The sequence below is a fragment of the Equus caballus genome, chromosome 26, assembly GCF_041296265.1.
Source record: "Equus caballus isolate H_3958 breed thoroughbred chromosome 26, TB-T2T, whole genome shotgun sequence".
Classification (NCBI taxonomy): Eukaryota; Metazoa; Chordata; class Mammalia; order Perissodactyla; family Equidae; genus Equus; species Equus caballus.
This window is the reverse complement of record NC_091709.1, coordinates 37,808,760-37,832,062: the sequence shown is the minus strand read 5'-3', so window position 1 is coordinate 37,832,062 and position 23,303 is coordinate 37,808,760. Positions and strand designations below refer to the sequence as shown.

Genomic DNA, 23,303 nt, shown 5'->3' with positions numbered 1-23,303 from the left:
CTGAAATGCTGGGCAGAGTTGGGGCTGACTTTAAAGGTTATGTCCACGGCAATTCCAATCCAGAACTTTCCTGCTTGTCTTCATCTTGCCTCAGTCTGAATGATACAGGTTCAAGGGGTGGCAGCCCAAGAACTAAGAAGCCATGCAGTCTCACTGCTTAATTTAGGCGATTATGTGGTTGAATGAGAAGACAGCACAAAGACCCAGAAAAACACTCACACGGGGTTTATCCATTGCATATTGGTGACTAGGTTGGAATCTCTTGTCCTCTGGCTATAGTAGACCCAGGTGATACAAATTGGTAATATGCTTTCCCATTAAAATTTTCCCAATGTTGACTGGAGAGATGTAATTTTGTGGTCCTTCAAGCCATTCAACACCACTGCTTTTTAGCAAACAGAAGAATTCTTCCCTGCAGCATTCGTGTCTGCATCCCACTGGACTGAGTTTGCAAAACTAAACAGAAAAGCCCCACAAATTTGTGAGATGCTGCACAGCCCTGAGGTTTTCATTCCATCTTCAATCTTTCTCTATCGTATCTCCAAAAATGTCAAGGAGTGTTGTGAAATCCTCCAAACAAAACTGATTTTAATTCACTCTAGTCAAAAACAAATAAACACACAGCAAGTGGGGAGGAGGGAGAGGGAAAGGTTGTGAAATAATTGTTTTCCATCGTAGGTGGTCAACACCCCTAAATTTAAGGACACTGTCTGGGAACTACCATCTGAAGATTTCCTTACCCACTTGGGAGATGTCAGGATTAGAAAATGGACTCACAACTGAAAGGAGGGGAGAATGGAATCTGGTAAGGAATAAAGGAAGGCTGCATGCTGGAAGCCATATTAGAAACGATTTGAGGTAAGATGGCAACAGGTGGAGATGGGGGATGGAGCTTTAAGAAGAGGACGCTCTCCAAAGATGGAACCATGGGGCCTGGAGGGCTATAAGGAGAGGGGTTAAAGGATGCTACATCCCCTCTCTTAGCTCAGGGAACCCAAAGACCTTTGAGAAGGAGCGAGCTATGTCAGTCACCCCAAAGTGCAGAAAAATTAAGCCATCCCTTCACCATATCCTTTCTCTTTTATTTTCCTCTGCATTCAAAGTCAGATAGAAGTGATTTCGAAAGAGAACTTTTTAAAAGAAAGTGTTTTAATAGAATAGCATAGAATATACTTTCCGAGAGATCTAATGTGGAAATAAAGCCATTTTATCAAAGAAGACAAAGACAACACAGTTGGTTATACTAGAGCAACACCTTCTCTGTTTCACCTTCCCAAGTGTTTCTTGCAGCCTGATGGATTAGAGCTGTGGGTGCAGATACCCCACCAGAGTATACTCATAAGGCATAGAAATCTGGTCCATTTTGATTGGTTGATACCAGTCCTTAAGTACTTTTAGTATTGTTATCGATGCCTTCACAGTCTCTTTCAGAGTGGTAAGGTATAAAACACAACAAAGCAACGTGAGGCACATTTGAGTTCCAGGAAGCCGAATGTGAATCCCTGTTGCACTACTAACGGTGGGAGCTAGAGCTTCAATTTCCTCCCTTCCCCATTCCTCTTACCCACAGTGACACATAACTTCTCAGGTAGCTCCAACAGGATAAACCAATAACCTCTCCAGCTGAGTGCCAACAGCACTTCTTGTCCATTGGTCACTTTTCGAGGAGGTGAGAAAGAAACCAACCAATAAACATCAATTCAGGGGCAGGGGCACATCTCTGGAGGTCTTTATCTTTAAGATAAACTTATCTGTATCAGCATTTGGATCCCTTTGTTAGCCCACATTGTCATTGAAATTGGCAAGGCATTGCTACTCTCATAAAATATACAGTGTCATTAATAAGGGATAATGTAGCTTCCTCCTATGTCTGTTGAGGTATCAGTTCTTAAGCAGGCATCCATTGCCACTTTGTGTCTTTGCCCTTTCAAGTCTGATAAGGATTACTCATCAATTATGTACTTCCTCCCAGGGAGGACTCCTTTGCCTTCAAGCCCAGAGAAAAATCCACTACCTGAGATGGGCCGAGCTCTGTGGTTAGTTTCTTCCATATTATCCAAGAGAATTTTAAAAGCGATGTCACAGCCCTTTTGATATTTCATGGTGATGTTCCCACGTGATGCTCACATGTTTGCATTTGCTTAAGAAGCCCTCTATATTTTTAGAAAAAAAACTTATAAATGCAGGATAACTACCTTCACATTTTGAAGGACATTCCTGTTAAAGGGACACTAGATTTAATCTGTTGCTCCAGAAAGAAGAAACCAAACCAAGAGGTGGAGTCTATAGGAATATATTTCTTCTCCAAAGTAAGGACGAATTTTCCTTAATAGTTTGAGTTGCTGAAAAATGGAACCACTTACTTCAGGACAGTGGGGCCAGTTACTGGCACTAGAACAAGATACTCCTAACACAGTATTTGAAGAGACTGGAGCCATTCAGGAGGGAAGTAAAAAGAAGGGTTCATCACCAAATGACTACTGTGGTTCCTTCCAGCTCAAAAGCCAGTGGGAGCCCCCAACTTTGAGGAGTCAGTTTATGCTACTAGGAAGTTGACCTGCTTTGGAACACAGGGTACTCAAAATAATACTTTACTTCATCTCTGCAAGTCTTCCTTACTTCTCTTAGTAGGGTTTTATAGTTTCTGATTTTATTTGTATAAATCCTACGTTTGGTTTGGTTTCTGCTTTCTGAGATTTAAAAGTTACAGTGAAATAAAGGACTAACTTACATTTCCATATTCCCACAATGTAGAATCAACAAATGGTAACTTTTTCATCATCTGTTTCTTGTCAGTTTTTAGGAAGATAAAAAGAAGGAAAGAAGGAAGGGAGGAGGGGAGGAGGGAGGAGTGGGAGAGTGGAGGGGTGGGTCAAGGAGAGATATTAGCTAATGTCCTCTGAACCACCAACCTCCCACTCATTCCTCTCCTCATCTCCCTAGAGCCTAAAACAATCATGTATCATTCTATTTCTTAAAAAATTTTCTAGATGCATATGCATCCATTAAAACACACACACATGCACACACACTGCACAGTTTTGTTTTAAAATATACAAATACATTATCTGTATATATCCTATCAATCTGCATCTTGCTTTTTACACTCTACCTTGTGTTTTTAAGATCTATTAATGCTTGATATATATCAATTTTATTTTTTAATTGTTGTATGGTATTTCATCATAAGAGAATACGATATTATATTTATTTATCCCTATATTGAGGGTTTCAGTCATTTCCCTTATTTTTCTGCTATTAGAAACAATGCTGTAACAGACACGGCTATATATAGGACCATGGGGAACTACGCAAGAGGTTGTCCAGTGTGTATCTTAGAGCATAATTTCTAGGACACAGAGTAAGCACGTTTTCCATTTTTCTAGATGCCACCAAATTTCTCTCCAAGATGCTTTTACCAATTCACATTTCCAGCAACAATTTTTGAGAGTAGCATTTCCCCTACACCCTTGCCAAGAGTTAAGATAGACTAACTACTTAATTTTACAAATACAGTGGGTGCGAAATGGTCACTCTTTGTTCTTTTTATTTGTCTTCTCTGAGCTTGAGTATCTTTGTTTGCTTGTTTGTTGGCCATTCACATTTCCTCTTTGGGCAGCTAATTCATTTTTTTCTACTTTTATTTTTCTTATTGTGTGTTTTGTTTTATACTAATTCCTAGTCTACTAAATGTATCTCCAAGTCTGTTTTTTAATCTTTTGCCAACAGAAGTTTTTACTGTATGGAAGTAAAAGAAGTTTTTCAGTACAGAATTTTAAAGTTTGAGGTAGTTGAATATATCTATCTTTTTCTTTGTTGTTTGGACTTTATACATTCTTGTGTTTTTTTTTTTTTAGGTTTTCTCTACTTGAAGATCATGTATATACTTTTAATAGTTTTTGAAGTATATCTTTCACATTTAGGTCTGTAATCCATCTGATGTATGTGTAAATTGTATGGTGTGAGGTAGGGATCTAATTTCATTTATATCACCCTTTCCCCTCCTCCTCTAATTCCCAATCCCATAAGATTTTTCTGGGGTTGTTTCTGCCACTCCAGAGCTGGCCTCTTCTCATCTTGCTTTAATGATCTCTGGAACATATTTCCTTGTGAGCCAGAAGGTGACAAGGTGATATAGATTCAATTGATTCACACAATGGTACACACGAGTGTAAACATGGAATTATAGAGAACAGTCCTGACGTATCACTTAAGTGGTATGCACTGTCTGCTTCACTGGCACAGACTCTCTCCCACCTGTATGCACTGTAGATGTCATGGGTTGAAATGTGTCCCCCTAAAATCCATCTGTTGAGGCCCTAACCCCCAGTACCTCCAAATGTAACTGGAGATGGAGCCTTTAAAAAGATAATTTATCTTTAAATTTAAAAAGGTAATTTTAGGGTGGGCCCTAATCTAATATGACTGGTGTCCTTATAAGAAGAAGAAATTTGGACACAAAGAGACACCAAGGATGTGCTAGCTCAGAGAAAAGACCATGTGAGGACACAGCAAGAAAGCGGCCATGTGCCAGTCAAGGAGAGAGGTCTCAGGAGAAACCAACCCTGCTGACACCTGCTCCTGGACTTCCAGCCTCCAGAACTGTGAGAAACAAATTTCTGTTGTTTAAGCCTCCCCATATGTGGCATTTTGTTTTGGCAGCCCTAGAAAACTCATACAGTAGGATAATCCCCAACAAAGATGGGTGAAGGTGCTTGTAATTAGATTTAAAATTTCTCAACAAGGATTTTTCACTTAGCATAGTGAAAAGTATGTGGACAATTCATCCTACAGTCTCACCCAAACAAAGCAAGGCAGCCAAGAACTGCATGCAGGTCCCCAGGGAGCGGTTAATTTATGTGTGAATTAGTCAAGCGTTTTTCAAGCTGGCAGGCAGGATCTAACCAACCACAATAGGTTGTATTAGTCTCTTATTGCTGCTGAAACAAACTGACACCAACTTGGGGGTTAAAACGAATTCATTATCTTACAGTTCTGGGGGTCAGAAAGCCTAAAATCCAGGTGTTGGCAGGGCTGCATTCCTATGTGGAGGCTGCAGGGGAGAATCCATTTCTTCACCTTCTCCAGCTTCTAGAGGCCACCTGCACACCTTGACTTGTGCCCCTTTCTCCATCCGCAAAGTGTAGCACTCCAACCTTTGCTTCTGTCCTCACCCCTCCTTGTGAGACCCCCACCCTCCTGCCTCCCTCTTATAAGAACTTTCATAATTACATTGGGCCCACCTGAATAATCCAGGATAATCTCCCCATCTCAAAATCTGTAACTTCATCACATCCGCACAGCCCCTTTTGGCCACGTCAAGTAACATGTTCACAGGTCCCAGGGATCAGGAGGTGACCATTTTTGGGTAGCCATTATTTTGTCTACCATGGTTGCAAAATAGTTCAGTCCAATGATTTCAAAGGAAAATAATTCTATTATGTTCAAAAGTATATAATTTTAAAAGAATAGAAGTATTGAAAGGCTCATTGCTTCTGAACTCAACAGAAGAGTTTTTAAATTAATTTTTTAAAAATTGTCTATTAGTACCAGAAGTTTTTCAAAATGGTTAAGTCCTTGTTAAACTTAAAAGGTGTTGTTTTGGGTAATTTTTTGTTTGGTTTGAGCCCTCTGTTGAGCATTTTTCCACATTCAGTTGGATTCCAGCTGCCAATGTGCAAATGCGCCTGTTTCTACTTAGGAGATGGCTCCCAGGAGCAGCCTCGAGGCAGAAGTGTCCCAAAGTACTGCAAACGCCTTCCCACCGCTGGTTTCTCCAGGCAGATTATGCAACCGTGAGAGGCAGGCTCCAAGTGAGAAGGGCAGAGCTGTTGGGGCCGGCAAGGAAGAAACGCTCCTCTGGCCCGACATGATTCAGTTCCCTCACATCTCCTGCCACTGGTCCCCTCAGGCAGCCGCAGGCAGCACGTTCTTGCCCCCCCAAGACCTCCAGAGTCATATGAGTGAAGTGAGTGTCATCAACCAACAGCACTAAATTGCAAGCTGCCTCAGACATTGAAGATGCGTGGGTGGGAAGGCCACCTGCAAGCAGACTGAGATGGACACACATGTGCATCTGCCAGAAACCATCCTGGGAGGCTCCCATACAGATGGAGCTCCACCACGTGCGGCTGAGAGATGGAGGAGGGAGGGCTGATTGTTCTGGAAGGCTGTTGCAATCCCAGGGGACGTGTGTTAGAACAGTTAACTCCCCAGGCTATGGCGAGAGCATGTTTATCAGCTGCTACTGCTTGTATTGCAGAATGGCGAGCTGCCTTGATCATCCGTCTGTGTGTATCCGTTAACAGATATGAACTCTGAATGTGCACACACATGTAACTGTGCAAGTGTGCACTGGCTATGTGCGCATCAATGTATGCCTGTCCATCTGTCTACATCTGTGCACTTGTTCTTGGATATGCTAGTGTGTGTAGGTGTATGTGGAAGTCCTGCTTTTTACTAAAAATCAGGGGAGGTCAGAAGCGACATCTTCCAGCTGCCGTTCCAGCCTCTCCCGGCTCACTCGGATTCTCCCCGAAGCGCATGCTTGTGCCCAACACACCAGCCTTCCCAGAAAGCCACTCCACAACACTTGAGAAGGCAGGAAACGCCAGATGGCTCTGCTCTCACCTCTCTGAAGACATGCCCTCTGGGCTTGTGGGAGAATGTGCTCACTTCCTTCTGTACGCCCCCAGCCCCAAGATGCCATTGCTCATATCTCCTTCCCAGGGCCCAAGATCACGTCCCCAGCCAGATAGGGACACATAAGAGGAGCAGACACTTTGGCCTGAGTCCTGTGTATTAATTCAGGTGGATTGTTTTTCTCAGGGGGTAATAGCCACTCTGAAGAAGCAGGTAAGATACAAACTCATTACATTCTGCAGGCTTTAAAAAAATTTTTTTATTAATAAACTTAATTTTTAGAGTGGTTTTAGGTTCACATCAAAATTGAGTAGAAATTTCAGAGAATTCCTGTATAAGCCCTGCCTTCACAGATGCAGAGCCTCCCCCACTGTCAGCATCCCCACCAGAGTGGTACATTTGTTACTATTGATAAATCTACACTGACACAACATTATCACCCAGGGCCCATAGTTTACATCAGGTTTCACTCTTGGTGTTGGACAGTCTGCAGGTTTCAACAAATGCATGATGACATGTATTCACCACGGTAGTATCTGACAGAATAGTTTCACTGCCCTAAACGTCCCTAGTGCTCCACTTAGCCATCCCTCCATCCCTCCCACCCCTAGCATCTCCTAATCTTTTTACCGTCTCCATAGTTTTCCTCTTCTGGCATGTTCTACAGTTGGAATCATATGGTATGTAGCCTTTTCAGATTGGCTTCTTTCACCTAATAATATGCATTTAAGTTTCCTCCATGTCTTCTCATGGCTTGATAACTCATTTCTTTTTATTGTCAAATAATATTCCATTGTCTGGATGTACCACAGTTAATCCATTCACCTACTGAAGGACATTTTGGTTGCTTCCAAGTTTTGACCATCATGAAAAAGTTGCTATAAATATCCGTGTGCAGGTTTTTACATGGACATAAGTTTTCAGCTCCTTTGGGTCAGTACCAAGGAACTTGATTGCTGGATCATATGGTAAGAGTATGTTGAGTTTTGTAAGAAACTGCCAGAGTGTGCAGATTCTTTTTAAATTTAGCATTTCTGCCTAACTTTATTTTTCACAAAGCGATTTATTAATATGCAGTAGGCGCTTGAAATCCTCATGGGATGGCACTCTTGGTTCTTCCAGAATTCCCCAACTCAAGAATGTGAAAAATTTGTACAGGCTCCTGGCGTCTTCCCGAATCACATTTCCATCGGGAGTTGAGTGCTTCCTGTGCGTCTATGCACACCACAATCCAACTGCCTCTTCAACTTTTACAAAACTTCTAGCTTGCACTTGGTAACCATTTTTCACATGCAAGAAAATTACTTGTTTTTGTTTTATGATTTCAAAAGACTTACTTTGTAGTATAAGTCAAGGAGCAGCGATCACACACTGCCCTGGGATGAGGATGCTGGTGGTGGGCTAGGCACATTCACAAAGCCACCTTATTTGTTCCCAATACAAGCCTCACTGCATAGTTGGTTCATATTGGTGCCTCAGCAAAATGACAAATTGCAGCTTTCTGGGGGCCTTCTGAATCACACAGGGAAACTCAAAACTTCAAGGGATGGGTCCACAAATTCCATGCATTTCCTTTTTAAAAGGGTCCTATGAAATAGATTCATGTTAGTAACCTGGTCCAATCTGAGGACTAGTTCATTAGTCTGTCCTCGAATAGCACAGCAGCATAAAGACAGGATAACACAAGAAGGCTGGGAACAATATAAAAATCTCTGACCCATTCTTTTTTTAAAAAATGAATTGAGTCCTGGTTCTGAACTTCTCCACATGCAGATGAGGAAATAGAGATAAGAAGTAGTTACCTACTGGTGTTCCTGGCAATATGGTAACAGCACTCTTAAATAGGCCACTTGAAATACTAGAGATGATATTAATTAAATTAATTTCTGTAAAGCACAGCTGATCTGGCATCAGAACAAGTGATTCCTAGAAGGTCAGAAACCTTGAGAAAGCGTGAATCCACAAAGGAAAGCTAATGCTCAAGGCCGTGATTGCCTATGAGGGCATGAGCCATTTCTTGGTGGCCTAACCCAGGTTTTAATGGTCATGCAGGCACCAGGGACAGCTAGGGTGAAGAGATCATTGGGAGATCCCTTTACATAAGGCCAAGACCACCAGAGGACATCACCCTGAAAATTGGACCAGAGGAAAAGAGCCAAACTCTCACAGGAGCCCAGGAAGTGTGTTCCTCTCTCCAGGAAACAGCCAGAAAGTAGTGTCCCCTGAGAATTTTTAATAGCGAGCTGAAATTCATATTACTTGGGTAGCCCTAAAGCCAGAAATTTATTTAAAGTGATACCAGGTTGGGAGTACTCCCAGGCACCTGACAGAAACAAATGCAATACCTTATTTGAACCTAGGCCTCAAAGAATTATCACAGAAAAAGTTCTAAGCAATATGAGCTCAGCAACAAAATTCACCAAACTCATGATAAACTAAGCTGTCGTGAACGAAATCAAGAGAAATCATAAACCACAGAATCAGATCTGCAGAGATCACAGGAATTGGAAATATCAACCCAGAGTATGAAGTTAGTTTACATAAAAATATTTAAAGAATAAATGAGGAGATTGAAGATATGAGACTATCAAAACATGAGACAGATTTGATAAGGAGCCAAAAAGTACTATTAGAAATGAAAAATTGATCTGAATGCAGCACAGAGAAACAGAGGTAGAAAATATAAAAGTGGTTAAGAAGTATGGAGGATAAAGTGAGAAGCTCTAACATACTATCATCTCAGATCGTCATGAATGAACAATAGAAATGATGAGGAAGAGGCAATGTTTTAAAAGATAATAACCGTGAATTTTACAGAATCAATGAAAGATATCAATCCTCAGATTCAGAAAGCCCAAAGAACACCAAACAAGATAAATGAAAAGAAATCCTCACTTAGGTACATTGGTAGTAAAACCGTGCAACAGGGGTCAGCAAATTACGGCCCATGGGCCAAATCCTTTTGTGCTACAACGGGCAGAGTTGAGTAATTGCAGCAGAGACCATATGGTCAGCAAAGCTGGAAATATTTATTACATGGCCCTTACCTGAAAATGTTTGCCTACTCCTGTTGTAGAGCATCAAAGCAAAGAGAACATATTAAATGATGATTCAAATTTATGGTGAATTAGCAGAGTAACTAGGATTTTACCTCAGATCTCTTGACCAATGGTTTTCAGAGTTGGTCCTAGAATAAAGACCAGCAGCATCATGTGGGAACTTGTTAAAAATGCAACTTCTTGAGCTCACAAGTCTTCTAAAAGATTCAGATGCATGCTAATGTTTGAGAACCACTGGTCTTGACTAATCTACTAGACCAGAGGTTCTCAACCCTGACTGTACATTAGAAGCACCTGGGGAGCTTGTAAAAAATACCACTGCCTGGTCTCGCCCCCAAAGATTCCCACCTAATAGGATGGTGATGGGGCCTGGGCATTGGCCTTTTTTAAAACCTCCCCCAGTGAGTCCAACCTTCATTCAGGTGAGAGCCACTGAATTACATGTTGCTGCCTTCCTTCTTTTATTGATAGTGAAGTGGACATGGAGAAAATCTGACAAATTCCCAAAGCTTTGTCCATGTCATGTATGGTATTCTTGATTATGCAGACTAAATAAGAACAAGGGACACTTGGGGATCGGGAGGAATGATTTTGCTGACTTATTTGGACCAGCCAAATAAGCTGAAGTTAAGTCTTATCCTCTCTTCCTTTCATGCCCCTCATGTCTCTCCTGGAAGAGCAACTATGTATAACTGAAATAACCAAATAACAATCCATTTGAATGGATGGAGAAGCAAGCTTCACAAACAGTCAGTTTTGTCAGGATAATGAAGAGTTTTGATAATGCCCAACTACACTGACATGAGAAGAAGGACCTGAGACTTGATGAGTTAAGAAACCTCAACCCAGAGAGTCTTCTGTAGTGTGGTCCATAAAAGAGGACAAGAAGGGGACACGTTCATGCTAAAGTTCTCACAAATGTGGAGGATCAGAAAAGGAAGGCCGACATCTTCTCTATTCACCTCTGATGACATGGACCTATGCTGAAGGACCCGCCCCCTGGGCATGGCGTCTACTGAAGGCCTGCCCCACCCACACTCACCCTCTTTACAGTGTCACAGCAAGAGTAGCCCTCCTGGCAGGCAGGGCCACAACATGAGAACCAGGTGACATCAAATCACCATCATCTTCTTAGCTTTTGCCTGAAAGGGGTTATTTGGACCACGGGCTTCTTTGATAGACAACAGTAAAATTCAGGGAGAAAGGAAAAAAGGATTGACATTCCCGAGCTTGGCAAAATTCCACTTGCATAAAAAGGAATGCTGAGAGTTGATCAAATTCTTCACATAAAATTTCAAAATAGCATAATGTAGAACTACCATGAAAACAAGTGGTTTTTTTATAATAGGAAAGCCCACAAAATGGCCACAGTAATTTGCATCTTCATGGTTTATAGGCAAGAAGTCTTCAACTTGAGTTGAGGGAGAAGTAAAATAAACAGCTGGGGTTCTTTTACCACTCACCAAGATACTTATGCACTTAAAAGACCGATGCTGGAAACCACATTCTCATCTACTCTGAGTTTCCACCCATTCCCTTGGAGCTATATCTGGTGGACCTTGTTGCAACGCCACTGTGAGTATTTGTTGAAAGCTCACCACACATTTATGCGGACCAGATTTGGCTCCCCATGGAAACCTTACATGAGGCAATTGAGAAAAATAATTGTCATAAGCAAGGCTTGGGCAGCAGAGGGAATGAGAGGGTTGGAGAAAACCAGAACCGGAAGGTTGGCAGACCCCCAGGGTTGGTGGAAGCCAAGGATCTCTGCTTGGAGATTTCACACCAGGAGTCACACTCAGGTCCAGGAGGCCAGGGAAACTGAGGTCAGAAAGCCGATCTCAAACTAGTCTTTTTGTCTAAGGCCGAGTTCAGGACAACTGCAGGAGGTGTAGGGGTCATGCAGGGTGACCATTCACTGGGTCAGGGTTGGGAAATGCCCAGTGTATGGAGCAGTGTAAAGAGAGAGAGCTTGAAGGTGGGTAAGGAGCTTCCTTGCACAAGGTCTGGTCAGGCAGAAGCTGGGACTTGTCCCCAAGGATCACTGATGCCAGGGGAGGCCAGCTGCAGGTGACCTGTCCCTGGGAGACTAGGCACTTTCCTTGGCAAGTCCACCAGAAGTCTGTTCTCTCTGGGGCTCAAAGAAGCCCAGACCATCATGGACAGACTGGGAGTTCCCTTAGACTGTTTCTCAAGGGCTGGTACCTCTTCAAGGCATTTGATGAAGACCTGGCAGGGAAGACAGGTACAGACTGGGAGTGGGCTAGACTAAGCAGTGGACATCATGGGGATGTGGCCAGTGGGGACTGGGAATTCAGTTCCGGAAGTGCATTCCCTGGGAGGCTGGAATACAAACTGACAAGGCTCAGTGTTCTCACCCTGGCTGGGCATTAGAATGATTCAGGGGAGCTTATTTAAAAAAATCACAGTGCCCGGGCCTCGTTCCTGGAGATTCTGACTTAATTGGTTTGGGGAGGGTCCCTGGCTCTGATCCTTCTCTCTCTCTTCTCTTTTTTTGGAAAGGCTGTCCTGTGAATGTCCAGTGTTTGACAGTCTTTGAGTCTTTGTTCACACTATTTCTTTAAAGAATAGTAACTGTTGGCTTTATTTATTACTTTTCCACTAAATTGCTTTTAAATGCTAATTTTATGTAAGTCATTTAGTTATTTAACAATGACTAATCACCATATATTGTCCTCCAATGGGGAGGCACAAAATGACAGGAGATGACAAGAGTAGGGAGAAGAAATGTTCAGGCTCCCCGCAGGGATGTGTGTGTTCTCACCTGTCCACACCCGTGGCGAGTGAGCTGCACATGTCCCACCCTCATCCACAATGTCACCACCACTTACGTTGAAGGTGGGTGTCTCTCCCATGGACTGAGCTGTTTGGCAACAAGCCACAGGGAATGGGCACTATCTGAAATGCTGTAGATCCAGAGATGAATTGGAATGACGATGCAAGGAATGCACGCCATTCTCCCAGGCTTGAGCTCCTCAACAAGGTATCTCTTTGGAAGACCCCTAGGCTGCAAACTAGCTGGCCTTTCCCAGGCAACAACTCTCCCTTAACATATTTGCTTTTTCTGACACCACCAAGCCCAGAAGGAAAGGTCCAAGAGTTTCCTCCTCCACCAGGCGCTCCAGAACCTTGGTCAAAATATGGCAGCGCATCTACCACAACCACCCCAGCCATGAAACCCATGCCTGCCTGTCCAGGAACCTTAGGTTTGCCTGAGTTTTCTCTATTGACTAGGGATACCCAAGTGGACTCCTATGTCATGCTGAGTGAAATAAGTCAGACAGAGAAAGACAAATACTGTATGATCTCACTTACATGTGGAATCTAAAAAAGCCAAATTCTCAGAAACAGAGAGTAAAATGGTGGTTACCAGGGGCTGGGGGAGGGGGAAATGGGGAGATGTTGATCAGAAGGCACAAACTTCCAGTTATAAGATGACTGAGTTCTGGGGATGTGATGTACAGCATGGTGACTACAGTTCATAACACTGGATTGCATCCTTGAAAGTTGCTAAGAGAGGAGTCTTAAATGTTCTCACCACACGAAACAAAAAGGTCATTATGTTAGAGGATGGAGGTGTCAAGTAACCTTACTGTGGTAATCATTTTGCAATACACGTGTAAAACCACATATTGTACACTTTAAACTTACACAACGTTATATGTCAATTATATCTCAATAAAGCTGGAAACACATTTTTAAATTTAAAAAAGGTGTGTATTTTAACTATCAGGAAATGTTCTTGAGAATTGTCCTATTATATGGACAATGTCACTGAGTATATTTGCTGTATTTCTGTCCCAGTTGTGTAGCTGGTTAGGCCCTTTATGTTTTTGTGTGCATCTTTTGACTTGTGAGTCAAGTGGATACACATTTTTATATTTTTTAATCAGTGGAATTAAGGTGTATTACAGTTGAAGAAATGCAATTCATTTCTTTTTTTTAAGATTGGCACCTGAGCTAACAACTGTTGCCAATCTTCTTTTTATTTTTTCTGCTTTTTCTCCCCAAATCCCCCCAGTACTTAGTTGTATATTTTAGTTGTGGGTCCTTCTAGTTGTGGCATGTGGGATGCCGCCTCAGCATGGCCTGACGAGTGGTACCATATCTGCGCCCAGGATCCGAACCAGCGAAACCCTGGGCCACTGAAGCAGAGCTCGTGAATTTAACCACTTGGCCACGGAGCCAGCCCCTGCAATTCATTTTTTATGCTTTGTATGGTTTATTTAGAATATCTCATTTAAAATTAAAAGAATATCTCATTAAAAAGACTATCTTTTTAACAGCTGGTGAGATAAGTATGCGTATTCCTATTTCAACAGAAAAATCTAGGATCAGAGAAATTAAGTAACTCACCCAAGGTCCCAGAGCTAGTCAATGGAAGGGTTGCAGTTCAACCAAAGTTAATTTGTACATTAATTCAGTTATTTGTACATTAAGCAAATTTTTCTCTGCTTTGTTCAGGACTAAGTCAAAATAAATATTTACTTGATTTTCCTTTTATATTGAGAGTTGCATTTGTTTTGTTAGTGTGACTGTTCTTCCTTTTATTTTTTTTACACACATACAAAAAATCCCTTGGGGACGTAGGGCACAGACTCCTGAATCTGCCTCTTTACCCACATGGTTGGCAGAGTAATGGTCCTCTGAAGATGTCCACGTCCTCATCCCAGGAACCTATGAAAATGTTACCTCACATGGTAAAAGGGATTTTGCAGCTGTGATTATATTAAGGATCTTGAGACTGGGAGATTCTCCAAGATAATCCGAGTGGGCCTAATATAACCAAAAGGGTCCTTATAAGAGGGAGGCAGAAGGACCAGAATGAGAGAGAGAAGATGTAAGGAGAGAAGGAGAATAGGAGTGACGCCCTTTGAAGATGGAGAAAGGAGCCATCAGCCAAGGAATGTAGGTGGCCTCTAGCAGTTGGAAAACGAAAGGAAGCGGATTCTCCCCTGGCGCCTCCATAAGGAATGCAGACCTGCCGACACCTTGATTTCGGCCCAGGGAAACTGATTTAGGATTTCTGACCTCCGTGTTGTTTTAAAGCCACTAAGTTTGTGATAATTTGTTACAGCAGCAATTGGAAACTAATACACCCCCCTCCCTGCACCATCTCCAGTTCTTGCACACTATGATATTTTGCTCATTGACCTAGCCAGCTCCCCATTCTACCCCAGGAAAGTGTTACTTTTAGGTGTGTGATCAGCTCACTTTTCCCCTGTAGTTTTTTATAACATCCTAGATCCTAAAAACAACAGCCTTGTTGTTTTGGGCTGAAACCATGTAGAGGGGACTGGGATGTTTTCTGGAATTCCTGGCTTTGGGTTGAACTTGGTGGATCAGGCCAAGTTGTGGGGGGTCCCAACTCTGGCAGATACTTAGGGGAGATCTCTCTCCTCTTCTTCCCCTGCTCCAAGACACACCACCCACACTGGCTGGCTGAGTCGTACTTGAGTGTTTGCACAGAGTTCTGGAATGCATAACCGTTCCAGCCACAGAGGTGGCCAGGAGACTTCCAGATCCTCGCATCCCTGTCCCCATTCCATATTTCTTCTCATTCATTCATTCATTCAACTGACACTAATTAACCACCTCCCAGGGCCAGATGCTGTGCTAGGCACTGGGGATGAAATGCTGAACAAGACAGCCTCTGTCTCTGTGCAGCAGAGATGGACAGTAAAAGCGTGGTCAGTGTGTTCTAACAGAGATGTGGGGTCCCACAGGAGGGCGATCCACTCTGCCGAGAGCTGGTTGGAGTCAGTCTCAGGGACAGCTTCAGAGAGGACACGACCCTTCAGCTAGGTCGTGAGGATCAACAGGGTTTAACAAGCAGGCAGGGAAGGAGTGTGGCAGAGGCAGAGAATAAGTTTTGCCGCTGAAAAGACCAGACATCACGGACTGACTTGGCCCAACGCCAAACGCAAAGGGGATAAAGGGAAGTAGACAAGAGGAGGTGGCGAGAATGGCACAGCCCCTTAGAGTCTAACAGAAACGTCAAGGGCAGCGTTTGTAAAACTGAAGCCCATTTTCCTACACATTTGAATTGCAAAACCTTGACCCACTGGTTGGATGATAGAGGAGTCTGGGAGCAGCTCGTTATTGAGAATATTTGTTGCCTGATTTAACTAATTTAAGTGTTATTTGTGGGATTATCTTAGGGCTGGTGTACAATTAAAGAGGAAAGATGGGGTAGTGTAGTGGTCCAACCGTGGGTTTTAGAATCTCAGAAATGTGGGATATGACTTTCTAGCTGTGTAACTTTGGGCCGGTTAGATGACCTTCTGAGTCTGAATTTTCTCCCATGAGGTTCAAAGGTCGAAGTGAGGATTAAATTAAACAATGTGTGTAAAGTGTGCATCCTACTACCTAAAACACAATCAATACTCGGGCATCATAGTTGTTTACTATCATAGCCCTTTATGTCAGTTTAATGTGTCACTCTATTTTCTTACTAGGGGAAAATAAGAGGAAGCTGTCAACAGCTCCAAGATGGGGTTTTAATAAGAAGCTGTGAGGAAAGTGACAAAGGAGCCGGAAATACAAATCTCGAGATTAAAAGAAGATTCAGGTTGAAAGCAGATGGGATTAATCGAGCTGTTGGAAGATCCTTAATTAATTAGGGCAAAGTTTCAAGATTCTAGAATGACAGACCTTTCTCTGGTTCTCGTCAGGGAAACCAAGACCACAATGGCAGGAATTTGGAGGAGAGACAGAGTTAAGTCATTTTCTGAAAGAAGCTTGACAGAGGAAAGTGGAGAAAAAGGAGGATAGAGTTTGAGTTAGCATTTGACACAGCTGTCACGTTTGGTCATCGGTGGAATCTGGGCTCCAAATTCTTTGAGGACATTGTCATAGTGGCTTTGTACCTACAGAGTGTCTGCCACATGGTAGAGAACCAATAAACGTTGAATGAATGAAGGAGGCCTCATTGAGTGTTTCTTCTTAACCAGCTCATCTACCATTTCAGGCACTATTTGAATGTTAATTCAGCACAAGTAAGCCAGTGGGTGGCTTTTTTTAAATGACAACTTCTTGTCCCTGGTTTGAAGCCTGTCTATCATTCAAATTCCTCAAATCTCTCAGAAACTTTGTCTTCGCTTGTGACCCCACGGTTACCTGGTAAGTGATGCCACGAAGACATGTGGTCACATGCTTGGAAGCGTTTTATAAACTGAATTAAGCTCTGTCACTCCTCTCCCGTAGAATGTGGCCTGATAACAAAAGAATACTTAAAAGCATGTCTTTAGGGGCCGGCCCCATAGCTCAGTGGTTAAGTTTGTGCACTCCACTTCGGCGGCCCAGGGTTCACAGTTTCGGATCCTGGGCACGGACGTACGCACTGCTCATCAAGCCATGCTGTGGCGGCATCCCACATGGACGAACTAGTATGACCTACAACTAAGATATACAACTATGTACTGGGGCTTTGGGGAGAGGAAAAAAAGAGGAAGATTGGCAACAGATGTTAACTCAAGTGCCAATCTTTTAAAAATATATAAATAAATAAAATACAATCTTTACCTTTACAGATTATGTTGATGTATTACTTCAAAAATATCTGCCAGCTTGCAAACCACTGATAGCCACATCTGGCAGAGGCTAAGTTTGCACCACTCATCTGTGTAAAAGCACGAGATGCCTCTTCTCTAAGTTGGACGACTCTTTTAAGGATTTTACAACAGACAGCCAGCAAACCTCTATGTGATACCAAATATGTTCACAATTACTTCCCCTTCCATTACAGAATAAAGATTCTTGTATATTTTAGAGTGTTTTTTGTGTTTGTTTTATTGCTATATTTTGTTTTGAAAGTTAGCCTCAATGTCATTTTCTAAAACTTTGTACCTTCCAGTGACAAATTCTTCCTGATGAAGCCTTGTCTGTGAAGGGAGCAGTAAATGAAAGCCACCTTTGGATGTGAGGCTACCCTGGGATTCCTTTTATATTCTGGTCAGATTGGCCACCACATCAAGTGTTACACTAATACAGCTTTCTCATAAAGCATTGTTCTTGTTACAGAAGTCACTTCGAATTACAAATAGCTTCTCCAGTCCATCTTTTTTCTAGAAGTTTACAAAGAAAGTAGTCCTGGATGTATTCCATGACTGAGTAGAATTAACAAATTCCATAGGCTGAGACATGTTAGAAACATCTGTACTTCGACCCAACTGTATGGTAAACCTCCCACACTGTCTAATTTCTCCTAGTACTTATTTCAGATCTTCAATGATATTTTCAAGGCATCTTCCAACAGTATTTGCTGACAAAGGAAAGCATTTTAGTTTAGTCACCAATTTGTGTTCCATGCATTATTTTCCAGCTGTTGTCACCAAAAAAGGAATAATGAAGTGTTTCCTTCATAATATGTAGCTTTTTCTCATTTACTATTAAATAAGAAACTTCCATAGGGGCTTCTAAACATTTATCATCAAATTTATTGTGATTTTTGTAAAGCACTGGATTGGGAAGGGCATAGCTCTAAAAGTTAAAAAATTGCAAAAATTTACCTTCGTATTCTAGATAATAGGTTTTTAAATGTTTTGTAAATAGTGTTGGCTTCATACCAGCTTTAGTTAATAATCCAAGTTGCAATGTGTATTTAGCTTGAGTTTCATAGTTAATGGTAGATGATGAAAATTCATATTTCAAGCAGGTTTTTCTCATTTCGATGTTTTATTTTTTTTGGTAACTTGTTGCCAGAACTGATTAGATTATCATTGTTTTGCCTTATAATGTGGCCAAAAAAGTGCTTGCGTCGGGAGAAGGGTCAGCCCTGCTATCTTTCTAGTGGTTCCTCACTGGTCACATTATCAGTATTATCTGTAACCAGCAATTTCACAACAGGTTCATTTAAAACCACTTGTCTACTTTGCAGGGGTTGGTTTTGTTAAAGTGTGATAATATAAACCATAAATCCACTTAGCTAAGCTCACATAATTTGCGGTTTGTCGTATCACCCTGAACTCAAATGAACGCAGGGGCTCTTGGCAACCTCACGTACTGGGGATGCCACTCTTCCCTCAAGATAACTCACACGCTGGATGAGACTTGAGACTGTCTGACATAAGGACCAAATCTAGGCACCAGTGTCATTTTGTATTCTGAATATCAGCAACGCTGAAGCTCTTTCTTATTATTTTAGATTTTTAAAAAGACGTTCTAATATACCTTTCTTTATGCCAGTGGATCGTCTGGTACAACCTGGGGTGTGTGTACCTTGCTTTGGAGACCACCTTTCCTAACCCACTTCTCTGACAAATAAGTAGCAATATCTTGGTCATTCATTCCACAAATATAGACCGGTTAGCTATTCACCAAACCCATTTCTTCTCCTTCCTAACACAGTGACTACACTTCCAATCTTATATGGCTTAAATGGCTATGAGACGGAGTTCTAGCCAACGGAATGTGTCATTTCCAGGCCTGGGCCATGAAACCTCCCATGCAGTCTTTCTCCCCTTCCTTTCTAGTGCTACATCTGCTGTCTGAATGTCCACGCCCAAAGAAAAATTGGAAGCCATATGTTGAAGGTGGTGGAGTCTCCGTCTGTTTGGGCCCCTGAATGACTATGTGGAGTAGAGCACCACTCTCACCCCTCCACCATCAACTGAACTTGACATCAGTGAGAAATAAACTTTTGTTTTGTTGGGCCACTAATATTTGGGCTGTATGTTGCAGCAGCCAGTGTTAGCATAAATAGACACATCCCTGACCTCAAGAATATAACTAAGACGTGCATGCAAATAATCACGTTATGAATCAATCCAGAGCACTAGCACCATGAGAGTGGCCCAAACTGAGCACAATGGGAGTTTAAGCAAAGACAACAACCATTCCAGTTAGTACGGTCAGAAAACGTTCCACAGAGATCACATTTGTACTGGACTTTAGAGGACAGAGAAGATTTCAGTAGAGGTAAGAAGGGGTCTTCTCAAGGAAGAGAGGTGTGACCTCCTGGTGGAACCAGGACTTTGAATGCCAAGCTAAGGTGTTTTGACTTGATCCTGCAGGCAAGGAAGAGCCAATGAGAAATTCTGAGTAGGGGAAGATGCAGTGCCATTGGTGCTTTAGGGAGATCACCCTAGTAACAGTGAGGAAGGTAGACTAGAGGAAGCACAGGAAGACCTGTGTATTTATGAGATTGATTAAGAAGCAACCACAGTGGTGAGCCTTGTGTCCCAGTTCAAAGCTCAGGCTGTGGGGTCAGCAGACCTGCGTGTGAATCCTGGCTCTTGCATTTGTCAACTATACTGACCATGGGTAAGCTGATTAATTAACTAAGCCTCAGTTTCCCCATTTGAACAAAGTGGGTAATAACAGAAGGTGCTACATAAGATTGATGTGAAGAGTGAGATAATGCATAAAAAGCATGAAGCACAGTGCCTGGCAAATAATAAACAGTCATTGTTATTTGTATTCCCAATATGAGATAGTAAGGACCTGAACTGTGTTTGTTACAGTGATAATGGAAAAGAAGGGCTGAATGCAAGAGATACGCAAGGAAGGCTGATGAATCAAAAATGACTCCAAAAGGTGGTCTCAGTTGCTTGGGAGAATGTTCTCCCCCTGGGAGGATGGGTCGGTTTTGTGAAGTACAAAAAACTTCCACATTTTTAGATAAGCCAAGTGTGAGATGTGAAGGGAATGCCAGAGACATTTATAGACAAAGACGAGGAAGGTGGTAGAGAAGGAGAATTTTAGGAAGTGAAATAAATTATTGGAGAAAGATTCCAAATGAGAAAGGAGCAGATGTGATCGAGACATAGATTAAAGTCTTATCTGGAGAGGGATGAAGACACACACCCTTCTCCCCTTCCTCTGAGATAAAAAGAGAATGAGAGGAAAAAGGAAAGGAAAGCTCTAGACAAACCATGATATTATAATATTATGGAATGGAAAAGTTGAGGTTGCTGGTGGTATATGGTCTTGGCTTTTTCTGGAAAGCTGATGCTGTGGTCATCTTCTTGGGGTGGAGGTGGAGACAGAGATCTCAGCACAGGAAGCGATCACCACTCAACACTCAGCATCTCCAAATCCTGTCCACTGAAGACCCAAGAATGTAAGACTCTGGGCTCACTGCTCTACAGAGAGATTTTTAAAGGACATTGTTTTTATGGTGATTGTTAAATGACCAAATTCCCTGGCCCTCCTGGAGGCTTACAAGAGCAGACACTCTGACCATCCTAGAAAAATTGGCTTCTAAAGTTAAAGGTCCAAATCAACTTTCTTTGCTCTGATGTTGTTGGGCAGAATCACCCCCAAGGGCATGGCACATCAAGGTGTTTGCCAACTGAGGCCATGCTGTAATTTGTTCTCAGTGATCCCAGGGAAGCCAGTGGGTGACTGGAAGCTGGTTAGCACAATTGATGCTAAAAAAGATAGAAGACTGGTGCAGACACTCCTAGGGTGAGCTCCTACCTCCCTATACCAACATATTCCCAAGGCCAGGGTCTTTATCGACTCTTCATCTTCCAGGATACCCAGATGCTCTCTTTAACTTGATTCCATCTTCAGACAATGTGATTGAGGAGGGAGGGAAATGCCCAGTGGGATAGATACCTAGAGATGGCCATGCCTGGCTGCTGGAACCAAGTTTCAGCCAAAGTGGTGTTTGAGCAACCCAACTTGGAAATTCCTAAGTTTGAAGACCTCTAGCCAAGAAACGCATCCATCAGAATATACTGGTCACATGAGAACCTTCCTGATGAAATGAAGCCTTGTTTATTTTTCTGTGGTGGAGGTGATTGCATGTGACATTTCTCTGAATCTTTTATTTATAGTTTTTCTTTTTTTTCAGCATTAAGAAACTAAACAGATGGAGAAAACTCACTTAAAGTGTTTTCTTATTACTCCTGGCAATCTTTGGCTCCAGACAACTGCTTAGCCTCTTTCCCTGGCTAGAAATAAGGCCTGGAAGTGTTTACACTGCCTTCAGATTCACAGAGGATGAGCAGGGACCACGTTTTTCCCATTTGTTCCCTTCATCAAAGTCTTCTCCAGTACAAAGATGTTTTATTGAGGCTCTGGATCCCACTCAGAAGCTTTTTTGTTTAATTCGATTCTTCTTGTTGACATTACGAGTGCATTTAAGCATGTCTCCATTCCCATATTTTAGCCGGAGTCCAGAGCTCCTTGTTAGAAGGTTGGACATGGATGAAAACATCCATGATGGTGAACACAGCTGGGAGCATGGGCAGCTGAGGAGACGACAGATGGGAGGCAGGGGCAGGCCAAAAACGGGGCAGCTCATTGCCCTCTCCTCAGAGGAGACATCAGAGGGCACAGCATGCTATACCAGCACCCTTATAGGTAGGGGCCCTGGGGAGATGGGCCTAGGGGACTGTCTAGGGGGTCAGGAGCCTATTGTTACTCCCAAGAGGCTCAGTTTCTTCAAAGCTTAAGCCAGATTGAGCCCTCAGGATCTGCGACTCTTGAACACTTGTTCTCCGCTGCTCAGGGCGGAGTTTATACCCAGAAGACAGAGTTTAAAAGGGTGACAAAAGAAGAAGAGAAAGAAAGGGGATGTAACTGGAGTGAGGAGACTTTGAAGGCTCCAGATGTGGGCTGAAGTTTGGGTGGGAACAGGATCTAGAATGAGGCACAAGTGGACGCCCCTAGATCCCTATCCTACGACCTGTCTTCCAGCTGTAAAACTGGAGTTCCCTCCCACTTCCCCATCATCTTCTGCTCCCGTTGAGAAGGAAAGCAGTACCACAGCAGCACAGCACTCCCCGGGGCACCCCTCGGTCACCACAGATATTTGGCCAGAATTCCCTTATTACACCCTTCATCCCAGCCTGGGTGGGGTCCCCCCTTTTCCTGTTCCCACAGCACTTAACTCCCTCTGTATGAATTGGAACGTACCTGCATATGTGTCTCTCTCCCTCATCAGACTGTACACAATTTGAAGTCAGGGACTGGCTCTGGGCTAGCGGGTTTTTCCATGAATTAGCACAGTATTGACTCATAGTTCACAAACTGTTCAAATGAACCTGTAAATGAACCAACAAACATCAAACAAACAAATGAACTTCCTCACTTCCACTCGTGTAATCCCAGTTTGAGACTGCCATTCAACAATACCCAACAAACACGAATCGGATGCCTGCTATGCGACCAGCACTATGCCAGGCCCTGGAAACACCATTATGAGAAAGAAGAGTTGGGACTTGCAAGTCGCACACAGGCATATGAGATGACAGATGGGAGAGCACTGGTTGCTGTAACCTGTCCTGCCCTTCCTGATCGGGGGATTGCTGGCTGTCTGGCTGGAAGGCTGATTTGGTCCCTTCAGAATGGCACTCTCCATTGCTTCTCAATCTCATCTTTACAGTCACTCCACTTGGGCTGTTTGAAGCCCTCTCTTCTTCCCTGGTTCTCAATGGATCAGAACCATTGCAGAAATTTGTACGGTATTTTTGTCTCAATGACCAGGGGTGTTCTAATGATATTTATTTGCTGGAAGCCAAGAATGCTCAACATCCAGCAATGCCCAGGACAGTTCCCTGTCGTAAAGAGTCTCATATCCTTCCTAATTTTCAAACATTCCACCGAACTTCATGTAGGTAAAAACTCTAT

At 42.8% G+C, this 23,303-nt stretch overlaps 1 protein-coding gene across 1 annotated transcript in view; it reads right to left on the bottom strand.

The window, feature by feature from the left end:
• The window catches only part of KCNE2 (potassium voltage-gated channel subfamily E regulatory subunit 2), a 65,391-nt gene extending 42,681 nt beyond the window's left edge, over positions 1-22,710 (bottom strand). The window contains exon 1 of the mRNA XM_070252573.1: positions 22,590-22,710. Coding sequence (XP_070108674.1) covers positions 22,590-22,595 — 6 coding nt within the window. The 5' untranslated portion in view covers positions 22,596-22,710. The remainder of the gene's footprint in view (positions 1-22,589) is intronic.
• Positions 22,711-23,303: the final 593 nt, after the last annotated feature.